Source organism: Nansenia antarctica, assembly GCF_963989245.1.
Source record: "Nansenia antarctica genome assembly, chromosome: 8".
NCBI classification, from domain to species: Eukaryota; Metazoa; Chordata; class Actinopteri; order Argentiniformes; family Microstomatidae; genus Nansenia; species Nansenia antarctica.
This window is the reverse complement of record NC_137678.1, coordinates 45,785,558-45,798,057: the sequence shown is the minus strand read 5'-3', so window position 1 is coordinate 45,798,057 and position 12,500 is coordinate 45,785,558. Positions and strand designations below refer to the sequence as shown.

At 43.5% G+C, this 12,500-nt stretch overlaps 2 protein-coding genes across 2 annotated transcripts in view; both read left to right on the top strand.

Moving 5' to 3' along the window:
• sbf1 (SET binding factor 1) overlaps window positions 1-5,237 on the top strand; it is an 88,639-nt gene extending 83,402 nt beyond the window's left edge. Inside the window, exon 44 of the mRNA XM_080537886.1 lies at window positions 1,821-5,237. Coding sequence (XP_080394012.1) covers window positions 1,821-1,919 — 99 coding nt within the window. The 3' untranslated portion in view covers window positions 1,920-5,237. The remainder of the gene's footprint in view (window positions 1-1,820) is intronic.
• Window positions 5,238-8,970: 3,733 nt separating this feature from the next.
• LOC308164273 (putative RNA-binding protein 46) overlaps window positions 8,971-12,500 on the top strand; it is a gene marked incomplete at both ends in the record, with an annotated part of 21,818 nt that continues 18,288 nt past the window's right edge. The window contains 2 exons of the mRNA XM_080538410.1: window positions 8,971-9,123; window positions 12,103-12,175. Of these exons, the coding sequence (XP_080394536.1) occupies window positions 8,971-9,123; window positions 12,103-12,175 (226 nt within the window). The remainder of the gene's footprint in view (window positions 9,124-12,102; window positions 12,176-12,500) is intronic.

Below are 12,500 nucleotides of genomic sequence, written 5' to 3'. Positions count from 1 at the left end.
TGTGTGTGTGGAGGTGTTTTGATATTTAGTGTGTGTGTGTACGTGTTTTGATATTTAGTGTGTGTGTGTGGACGTGTTTTGATATTTAGTGTGTGTGTGTACGTGTTTTGACATTTAGTGTGTGTGTGTGGACGTGTTTTGATATTTAGTGTGTGTGTGTGTGTACGTGTTTTGATATTTAGTGTGTGTGTACGTGTTTTGATATTTAGTGTGTGTGTGTGGACGTGTTTTGATATTTAGTGTGTGTGTGTACGTGTTTTGATATTTAGTGTGTGTGTGTGTGTGTGTACGTGTTTTGATATTTAGTGTGTGTGTGTGGACGTGTTTTGATATTTAGTGTGTGTGTGTACGTGTTTTGATATTTAGTGTGTGTACGTGTTTTGATATTTAGTGTGTGTGTGTGTACGTGTTTTGATATTTAGTGTGTGTGTGGACTAGGGCTGTCCCTAACGACTATTTTTCTAACGATTAATCTAGCGAATATTTTCCCGTTTAGTCGATTACTCTAACGACTAATTTAACGATTAGTCTAACGATTATTTTTTTTACTGTTCGGTTGATGTATCACTTAATTTTCCCCAAAATAATGGCTGTATTGTCTCTCTCTGTTTAACAGTGTCTTTATAAAGCACTCTGGGTAATAGCTGCTGCTCTTATAAAACAAAGCATCGTGTGACATGCACATTACTCAGACGGCCGCCCCTTTAAATGATCAGCTGATGTATGGGGGCTGTCTGTGGGCCCGCAATTAAACACAGACAGCTTTAATTCGGCGACCTGCTACTACTACTACTACTGTAACTGCCTCTGTCAAACAGCCCCAGACACAGGGCAGACTCACTGCTATGTTTAGCCAACTTGAATGCCAACATGGCCATCAGGGTTTTTCCTGGCTCAAAATGAGGCGGAGGTGGTACCAGTGGTGTTTGACATCGGGGGGGACCCATGAAGCAGGGCTGTCTGGGGGTCCTTAAACATCAAACACTTAATTTCTTGCATTCTGGTGAATTGATATGCACCAATTTGTGCCCTTTCTGCATCAATTTATGGTGGAAATGTCATTATTTATGTAAAGGAAAACACAATATTCAGGCACCAGATAACCATTCAAAATATAATGTAATATAATGCAATATAAGGCTCGCAAGCATTCTGTACTTTCAAATATGTATTCTCCTTGAGCAGTCAACATACTATCAGCTATTTCGCTAGCAAAAATGAAAGCTAACTGGAGGCGGCTAGAAATATGACGGAGGCGGCCGCCTCATAATTCTCTATGCAGGAAAAACCCTGGCCATTTAGAAGTCTGCCCATCACCACAACACATAGCTAGCTAGTAGCTACATGGCTAGCTAACGTTACTCTCGCTATGTTATGATTAGCTAAATTGATGCTAACGTAGCATGCGAGCTACGAGCTAGATAACGTAGGTGCGAGCATCACAATGACAATAGGCTACCGTAGCTAGCCAGCTACATAGCTAACGTTACTAACACCAGAAGACAAGACATACAAACTGTGGTGAGCTACATTGCTTGTGTAACATTAGCTAGTAGCCTCCTCCATGTTTCCACTGGTCGCAGCCATGTTGTTTATTTGCGACGCACATTACGCAAGTCGACGTATTGACGTAGTCGATTACGTCGACGCGTCATCCCAGCCCTAGTGTGGACGTGTTTTGATATTTAGTGTGTGTGTGGACGTGTTTTGATATTTAGTGTGTGTGTGGACGTGTTTTGATATTTAGTTTTAGTGTGTAGGCTGGGTTAGTTGTTCACGCCCTGACGAGCGTCTCTCTCTCTCTCTCCCTCCCCGGGCAGCTGAAGACGACCAAAAGAGTGTACAACTTCTGTGCCCAGGACAGCGCGAACGCACAGCTGTGGATGGACAGTGTTCAGAGCTGCCTCTCCGACGCCTAGGGAGGCGGCAGGTCTCCAACCAGGACGAGGAGCAATCCAACCAGGAACACAACCAACAGCGCTGAAGCACCCGATAGGACACCTCTGCCGGCCAATCACAGGAGCTCCTCCCCCCCCCCCCCCCCCCCCCCCCCAAGAAGGAGGCAGGGGGATCGAGACAAAGAGCGAGGGGGAGAGGGAGAGGGAGGGGGAGGGGCCTTTCCACAGTCGAGCTTACGTTCAGTGTCGGTCGTGTTTGAACTTGATGATGATGTTCGCGTCACAAAAACGTTTCAGTGTTTTTTTGGGTTCTATCGAAGAAAAAAAGAAAAAGAAAAAAAAGAGAGAAAAGAAAACGAAAAACGACAAAAAAGAAAGAGAAGTCTCCCCCAGATGACCACTCCGCTGTCGTCCCGCCACGTCTCCGCAGGCCCCTCTCACCGCCGTCGTCCGACCACTATTTTGCGCTGGGTTGTCTAATATGCAAAGGAAAAAAACGGAGCTCGGAAAAAAAAGACGCATGATGATGTTTGGATGTTGCAAGTCTGAAGGACTTGAAGGTTTCTCACCAGACTAACCAGACCTGGGGGGGGGGGGGTAGCCCAGCATGGACCAGCATGCACATCTAGACAGACCCCTCCCATCTCCTAAAGACTACGACCCCCCCCCCATCCCACCACACACACACACACACTTAACCCCATACACTCCAAGAAGACTTCAAGTAATGAACTACATCCCCCACTACATCCATGCGGAAGATCCTGTCTGTCGTCCACGGACACAGGAAGTCAGAGACGTGTGTTTCCTTTTAACCACCCAGTGAAACCCCTTCTTCTCCTCCATCATGACTTCACTCTGTCTGTCTGCGCCGCTCTGAGACGGCGGCCATCTTGGCGAAGGGTCCGGGCCCCCCGGGCCGACGCAGGGACGTGGTCCTGACATCCTGCCAGCTGACAGAGAAGCTCCTCTTCCCCCTCCTATCTTCTCCCGTTCCCCCCCCCCGTCTCACAGCCTGATGTAGCGGTTTGGTTTCACCACCCCCACCCCCCCAGTGAGGAGTTGGACCATGCCCCCCCCTGGTCTCTCTAACTTCAGACACATCGCAAGGGAAGTCCTCTCAAACGGTTCATGAAGGATTACATTTTTTTCTGCGTTTTTTTCTGCGTTTTTCTCCTCACTTCAATTTGGATCAGAGAATATATCAGCGATCCGTATCCTACCCCCTTCCCTTCCCAGAGCAGTTGATGATGATGATGATGATGGTGGTGATGATGATGATGATGATGATGATATACTGTGAAAGCCGTTAGCCCTCATGATCAATCCAGGAGAAATGCCAGTCGGAGATTAGAGTCTCAATCTGCCGGACAACAAGGAGTCTGTGGAACTTCATTAGAGTGTTTACAAAAAAGAAGCTATGGACAGTCATTCTCTAGCTACGTTCTTCCTCTATATTTTCTAATCCAAACAGATAAAAACCACTATTAACGTTCAGAAATTTTAAGGGACGCTGAAGGAAAAGGAGGGATGATATTTTGTCGTGGTGATTCAGTTGTGCACAAAATGATAAAAAGTCAAATAGAAGGTGAGAGATTGAGGTGGATGGATGACGCGTGAGCAGAGGGGGAGGATTCTGCCACGCGTCAGCTCTGAGTGACTATGTCTGTTTACATGTCGCAGTGCTGAGAGACTGGAGCTGGCTGCCATGACGACCGACATGACCCCCTTTTACTGCCATGACAACCAACACGACCCTCTGCTTCTTAGGTCAATGACCAGACTAGGAAGGGAAACAGGGTATTTCAGTTACGACAGGCTAGGCTATGTGTCAGTTATACTGTACAGTTACTAAATGTACAGTTTAGTCAATTGTGTTCTTACAGGTCAAAAAACAGACCGCGATCAAATACGTATGTCAAATACTTCAGCTGTGCATGATTTAGCTTGCCTGGTATAATGGAATAGTCTCAAAGGTCTAACTCCACGCTAAATCACGCACAGCTAACATACTTGACGTGTATTTGAGTCAAATCACATCTACCGTTTTTGGGGGCGATACAACCTCAGTCAGAGGGGTGTGTTGACGTCGGAGGCAGTGGTTCAAGAGTTACGACAGATTCAAGTTCACCAAATTCAGCGTAATTAAGTAACACAGCAGATCAGTTCGTCCTCGACACCAGTCGAGTAGCAGGATGGAGCCAATTGTATTAAAAACCTTCAAAAGCATGCGTCAAAGACCTTCCTGAGTTATTTTACCTGGTCAGTTTGGTGGTCTGCAGGGTGAAGTCTAGCTCCTGGTCTGCAGGGTGAAGTCTAGCTCCTGGTCTGCAGGGTGAAGTCTAGCTCCTGGAAGCTCCTCTGAGTCACTGTGTGTTAACGGTGATCCTTCAGCCAGTCGCACCTCTCTCGCCACTGCGCTTCTGTCTAAAGCAGTGTTTTTAGCTAGGGCCTGTTACCTTCGATTCTAAAGCTTGTATATAGAGGAGTCTATGTCTGTTAGCGTTGTAGAGAGAGATGTTTAGCTGGACGTAGCTTTGTGAGATTGCAATTGTCACTCGTTTTTTTATTTTGATTCTTACAGAACAGTATCGGTTAGCCCTTGTTTTTAGGCCCCCCCCCTCCCCCCCTCACAAAACACACACACACACACCGAACACAGGCACACACATTCTCCTTCTCGTTAACACAAACATTGCCGTGTAAAATATGGTTATACTGCTGTCTTGTTGAACATAAAATTTGAATTGTAGATTTTTTGTGTCTAATAACTCCTTTGTATATACTACTCAGATTTGTATGTAACGTTTATGGTAGTAATTTATTTAACTTTGTCTCCTCAGTAAGAAAGTTCCTCAACCACCACTTTTTATTTTTTAATTAGGAATCCAATGTGCCATTTGTTTATTTCTGTATTAATGTGACTAATGCTACTACTTTTTTGGAAAAATGTGTTGTATAAGTAAACCCTCAATGTCTTTTTTTAAAAACATGGTTGTCCTTCCCCAATATCAACCCCAAGCAAGAGTGGAAACATGTGTGTTTGTATGAGCAAAGAGCTAGCTTCTCTAATGAAGGTGGGGTGTGTTTGAAGAATGGCAGAATTTCAGTAAGTTGCTCACCTGTGCAGGTGGGGCGTTCGCAACGTCACTCATTGACACACAATTCAAAAACCCTCAGCTCACCCCCATTTACTGGAGTCTACCTAACTCTCCTGATTTGAGTAGATTTACATCAAACTATGACATTCATCAGAACAATACAATTATATTTTTATTATTTATTTTTGTTATGTTCATTTTTTTTCTAATTAGAAAATGTCCTTCTGAGCCGGGTTATGTTGTCAATCATGTAATATATTTTTTAGAATTAAAACAAAAACACTGTGGGTTTAAATGTCACTGGTTTGGTCTGGGTTTGTGTGTGAAAGAGTTGTGTGAGGTTGAACTGGTCTTCTGAGATTGGTGATGCATGTTAATAGTGATTTAATTGTAAGTGACAGGAGCACGACATGGGATAACACAAGGATACACCACCTGGTAAGACAAGACTGGAGTCATGTGTCAAATCAAGAATGAGATTGATTAGTTAACTGTGATGGCTGAGGAGAGGCAGGATGGATGACTGAATGAATCACTCTGTATGTAATAATAATAACTTTATTTGTATAGCGCTTTCCTAGTGAGGTTGATAGGCATAACAATTGTGCATTTTATGACTAAAGCATGAAACTTTCTACAGTGTTTCTATAGACTGTAAACTTCATTTTTAGACGTGGAACCACTTCAGATTTGACCTCTGGCGTCAGGTAGACTAAAATGTCAGGAGTAAAATATTTCTGCAAATCATTCTCGAATTTTACTGTGCTAGAACTTCCATTAACTGCAATGTATAATGTCTGCTTGAGTGCATTATGACATCAAATGGAATATTTAGTATGTATGCAACATTCTTAGAACATGGAAGCAATTTACCATGAGAGGAAGGGGGTTGTGGACTCATTTACCACTGGTACAGAAAACCCTGTACAGTGGTAAATGAGTCCACAACCCCCGCCCTCGAATGGTAAATTGCTTTTCTACAACAGCCACCACATAATATAAAAAATAAATACACAGTTGTAACATTAAATTCATGTATTTACAATCATTAATCGTTTCAGAATACATACCGGTATATCCTTCCGCCACAGAATACAGTCCCATAAACAAGCTCAACGATAGCATTGTAGGTCAGCACAGGTGTTCTTAATCAGATTGATTGGGAGGCGCATTGATATTGGAAATGCAGTCTGAACTGAAGGTTGGTGGGATATTTACCACTGTTTCTAGCCAATCAGAATCTAGTATCCAAACATGCTGTTGTAGAAAGTACATTTTTAAATCAATTTTAGCAAGAATACTGGTCTGTTTCTTGCATTATGTCTAGTACTTCCAACACAAAATAGAATACAAATATTTGGAAGAGCAACTTTTTCATAATGTGTCATTGTCCACCTAGCAGTCTCCTGAACAAGAGCAAAGGTCAGTGCACTTAAGGGCAGCCTTTCTGCACTTGCAGCGCATATTGCACCTTTCTTGCATCCACAGTGGATCAGTTCATAGCAGCTCTGAGGCCTCTGGTAGTGTGGTCCAAAGTGGCTGCCATTCCATTCCTTCTTGCACCCAAATGGCTCCACACTGTACAGCTCCGTGTGGCTTAGAGAAGACTCTTACCTGGTGTGGAGTGAAACAGAGTTCATCATGTTATCTTGGGAAATGCATTACAGTGGAAATGTGATAATACGATACAACATTGAACATTATATTTATGATTATAATACATGATACTGTAACATGCTTTTTCAAACAGAATATGTATATTTTCTATCCTATATCTCTTTCAACCAATGATTTAGAGAGAGGGCCTTGTTGGGAAAGCATGTCAACAGACCACCTGGCGTATGTGTGGTTGGGTGGGTGGGGGAGTGGAGTGGGGGGGTTGTTTCAGAAAGTGGTGTGATTTCTGTCAGACCTGAGAGAGAGAGAGAGAGAGAGAGAGAAAGAAAGGGAAAGAGAGAGAGAGAGGGACAGACAGACAGAGACAGATTTTAAAAAAGAGAGAGAGAAAGAGAAAGAGAGAAAGAGTGAGAGCGAAGAAAGAGAAAGAGTGAGAGAGAGGTAGGGATGAGGGTGTATGAGGGGGGTATCATTCATTCCGTCTGGTTGGTGAAAGTGATAGGTGGGCCTCATTCTTCCATCACAATTACTGCTGGATGCTGGGTAATGAGGACACAGCTGAGGTCAGTGTTGCTAGGTAATTTGGACATTCCAGTTAATGGTTCCTAATCAGATCAGTGAGACCAAAGAGCAGTGATGTAGGAGAGGGTCAACCCTCAACCAAAGAGCAGTGATGTAGGAGAGGGTCAACCCTCAACCAAAGAGCAGTGATGTAGGAGAGGGTCAACCCTCGACCAAAGAGCAGTGATGTAGGAGAGGGTCAACCCTCGACCAAAGAGCAGTGATGTAGGAGAGGGTCAACCCACGTCCAAAGAGCAGTGATGTAGGAGAGGGTCAACCCTCGACCAAAGAGCTGTGATGTCGGAGAGGGTCAACCCACGACCAAAGAGCAGTGATGTCGGAGAGGGTCAACCCACGACCAAAGAGCAGTGATGTAGGAGAGGGTCAACCCTCGACCAAAGAGCTGTGATGTAGGAGAGGGTCAACCCTCGACCAAAGAGCTGTGATGTAGGAGAGGGTCAACCCTCGACCAAAGAACTGGGATGTAGGAGAGGGTCAACCCTCGACCAAAGAGCTGTGATGTACCCACCTGTTCTGCTAGGTCAATGTTATTTTCATCACCTCCATGCTGTTCTTTCTTCTTTCTCTCTCCTTCTCTCTCTCTCTCTTCTTTCTCTCTCCTTCTCTCTCTCTCTCTCTCTCTTCTTTCTCTCTCCTTCTCTCTCTCTCTCTTCTTTCTCTCTCCTTCTCTCTCTCTCTCTCTCTTCTTTCTCTCTCCTTCTCTCCCTCTTTCTCTCACTCCTCTGCTCTCTTGCTCCTTCTCTTTCAGTCTCTCTTTCTCTGTCTTTCTCTATTGCTCTCTCTCTCTATTTCTTACACTGTATGTTCAGGGTTTATACCTATCCATGGTGTTCATGGTTTCTATTTCCATTTAAGTCGTTTAGCAGACTTGTTTGTCGAAAGGCAGTAGGTGAATCAACTATACAATACAGTCATCATCAGTAAACCTTCCATAAGTACAAGTTTCCATTTTTGGCATTTAGCAGACGACTTCATCCAAAGCGTCTTACAACAAATACATGTATCTAAGTGAGTGAATCATCTATGCTAGGGACAGGGGCCATTGGCAGACACAATGCTAGAAGAAGGAAGAATTATTATCTATTTAAAGTAGGGAAACTGTACAGGGGCAGTGGGGATGAAGAGGTCTTTAGGAGGGACAGTTAAGACGTAGCCTGATGAGATTGGTCTGGGCGCCAGGACAGTGAACGGTCATGACTCACAGTACTAGAGAAAGGAAGACAACAAGTTAGAGTATAACCCACCTGTTTTACCATCACATCCTTGGTACTCAGATCAGTGAGATCAAAGAGAGAGGAAGCTTTCTAAAAGCAACAGCCAGGACCAGGGTCCAGACATGGGGGTATGGAGGGATGAGGGATGGGTTAGTCTGGTCCGGAGATGGAGGAGTCTAGGTATGGAGGGATGATAGATGGGTTAGTCTGGTAAAGGTAAAGACTAGTAGAGGCTGGTGGAGGTAGAAAACGGAGGACAGGGCGGCCTTGTAATGCAATCACACCTGTTTGATACCGTTCCTCATCCCATTCCATGCATTACAATGAGCCCATCCTCCGATTTCTACCTCCACCAGCCTCCCCTGGTCAGGACATCCCAAGGATCGGACTTTAAGCATCTGCATTTACCCTACTGTCCCGGGGTGCATGGCTCTGTAACAGGAGAGAGGTGATTTGTCGCCATCTAGTGTTTGATGGTGTTTGATAGTGTCCCCCTCCCCTCTCTCTCTCTCTCTCCCCCGCCCCCCACCTCTCTCCCTCTCTCTCTAGTTCTGTAGGATGGTGAGGAGGTGTGTCCTAAACAGATGTGGTGCCGCCCTGGCGGCGGTGCTGGGACCGGTTCTGTTGTTCGCCCTCAAAGTTGTGTCTCTCTACTCCAGCCTGACAGCTGTCCTCATCCCCTCCCTAATAGCCGTCCTCATCATCATCCCAGTACAGCCCAGCCCAGCCAGGTACAGGTACAGCCCAATACAACCCAGCCCGGTACAGCCCATCCCAGTACTGCCCAGCCCAGTACAGCTCAGTACAGCCCAGCCCAGTACCGCTCAGTACAGCTCAGCCCAGTACAGCCCAGCCCAGTACAGCTCAGTACAGCTCAGTACAGCTCAGTACAGCTCAGTACAGCCCAGCCCAGTACAGCCCTGTACAGCTCAGTACAGCCCAGCCCAGTACAGCTCAGTACAGCCCAGCCCAGTACAGCTCAGTACAGCCCAGCTCAGTAGCCTACAGCCCAGCCCAGTACATCTCAGTACAGCCCAGCCAAGAGAAATGTGGGGATGAAAAATGTCAAGGCTATCCACACCTGGGGACTTTTTGGGATTATGAATGTGCTTAAAGAAACTGCCATTCAGTTTACTGTTAACAATAATTGACTAGCACTAATAGTAGAATATAATGTCTTCAATTTATTTCACTTAACTAAGCTACTACGCAATGTGTACGCCTACATTATAGGCATATGAATTACCACGTACTGTTTAAGATGTATAATGTTGGCATGAAATTATGGATTTATGTGAATAAAAGAAAGCATTTGTCAAGGTTTTCTGTGTGTAAATAGATATTTATTGATTGATTGTTGGTCATTATTCATAACTGAATAACTGTATACGTTGCATAGCTGCAACGTTTGCAGGAAAAGTGCTAGACAAATAAAGGTTATTACCGTATTAGTATTATTATTGTTAGAAGTAATTGGTTCATTTTTTTTATACGGTGCCATTTGGACTTCATAACTTGTGAAAAATAAATTGTTGATTTATCTATACTTTAATGTTCTATTATATATAAAGGACATATCTAGCTTGCTGAAAAACATAGTGGTCGAGCTCAGGCACCTACATTTTATTTTATTTAGAATACCCTCTGTAGTTGAATAGGGCGAGTGTCTCCAGAACAGAGTGGACACATAACAGGGTGGACACTAACAGGGTGGACATTTTGAGTTAAAGTTAGCCTTTAGCCTGCCTGCGTTAGCATAATGCCTAGAATGACCATGAATACTTGATGAGGAATCTAATTTGCACTAAATACTTTTTTTGAAATTATTCAATTTGATTGATCTCCTCAATATTTAGGCATAACAGGGTGGACACGTTATGGTCAACCACATTAAACTCACTGGATAAAAACATACAGAACATCACACAGCCTACCACATTTGAAATCGCCTCCACTGATGTGATGTCACCTCATGAGAGTGATGTGATTGAGAAATATGGTTTTCTTTTGAAAGGGACATTAACACAGCATAACAGGGTGGACAGTGATCGCAGGGACAAGCAATATTGTAAGCAAAACCTTAATTTTTTGTACATTTTTTTTTTTTAAAAAGGATAAAAACTATATTTGATTTCAATAGATATTGATCAGGAAAATGAAATAATAATAACATATTTGGAAATGTATACGTTTTTAATAGTTTTTTTGGGGGGGATTGAAGTTGAATGAACAACACTGGGGACATCCCAAATCCCATGCAAAATCCAATTTACATCTTTAACCAAAGCTTTTAAAATGTAGAAAACAACAACTTAGAAGCCCATATCATTGTATTCATAATACATAACAATAGGCTAGGTGCACGATCTCCACTACTTCCTGAAAGGCACCTTGCATGAACATATCCTGTCTCACTCTATTGGTTGAATTGATTAATCAGCTGTGCGGTAAACCGTTGGAACACACAGTGCACAGCTGATTAATCAAGACAGTGACAGTGACAGTGTGAGACAGGATATGTTCATGCAAGGTGGCTTTCAGGAAGTAGTGAGATCGTGCACCTAGCCTATTGACTATACATGAAAAACCTAATGGAATTAGTATTTGTCCAAATTTAGACAAAATACAACATGATTTAGTACTGGGGACGGAAAAGGCACCGTATAAAAAAACCAACAACTCCAAACACACGCTGATTGGCTGAATCGCGTCACTTCTCGAGCCCCCGACGAACTGAGAGGTGAGTTTGACGTCTGTCATCTGCTGCTCAAATTAGACAACTGTTGTCTTTTAAAGTAAGTATTATATAGAGTTAATCTATATAACAGATCATAGAAGAGTTAACCTAACTGTGGTAAGTAGCTAGCTGTTCATGAGGTTCATCCAGAGATAGTTTTAGTCAGAAAGCCAGGTCGTGTCGCATATTCCCGCCTGAACACAGGAGATGACGCTAGCGACCTAGCTAGCTAGTTGTGTTATAATGATGAGATCCAAATGATTGTTTATATTAGCTGTGATTGTGTCAGTAGGTAGAGGTAGAAATCGGAGGACAGTGATATTGTAATGCATGGAATGGAATGAGGAGGTCCTCCGATTTCTACCTCCATCAGCCTCTACTGATACAATGTAATCCAATGATTCCAAAATAATATACAGTATACCAAATGACAAGATCTCTTTAAAGGTATACTACTGTATACATACAATCTTTGGTTCAACTGTCTTACCCCTCAAAACCCATAATGGTTGTTTTACTCCCATGTTTGTAAACATTGTAATTGTAAACAAACACTAGTGTATTGCTTCGAAACGTGTCAGACTTAGACCCATTCTTGGACCCAGAAATTGATTATGCATAAATTAGGTCAAAATCAGGAAATGGCCACATTTTCACTTGTAGTGAACTTAGAAAGGTGATCTTAGAGTCTAATGTTTTAGTGTCCTGAAATGAATATCTTGACAATAATAACTAAATCATGCAACCTTTCCTCATTAGCATACTTTGCATAAATGATGTATAATACTATTTAAAAAAAGGGTTGCAGCAGTGGACCTGGAGATGAGCAGTATGTGCAGAATCATGTTGACATCGGTCGGAGGAAGCTTTTTCAGTTCAGGTGGATTTTTCCTCCATCTGTAGATCTGGTAGCGAACGTTCTACATTGACTTGGCCTTCTTCTGCCCATACAGTGCGAGGAAGAACAAGTAACCGGTTACAACATGGAAGAGAACGGACAGAGGAAGTTTGGTGGACCTCCTCCAGGTGTGTGTGCGTGTGCGTGTGCGTGTGCGAGAGGAGAGAGCGTGTGTGTGTGTGTGTGTGTGTGTGAGAGAGTCAGAGTGAGAGTGAGAGTGTGAGTTTGTGTGTGTGTGTGTGTGTGTGTGTGTGCGTGCGCGTGCTTGTTGTGTTGGGTGTGTTTCAAATCCTTCACATACAGTGTTTATCAGTCTTCCCATTATAGCTGAATAAGAACATCTAATCAAATGTGTTATAACAGTGTTATTACTATGTGAAATTCACCTAGGCCAACACATCTCCTCTTTTCTCACTCTCTTTCTCTTCCACCCGCCTGTTTCTCCCTCCTCCC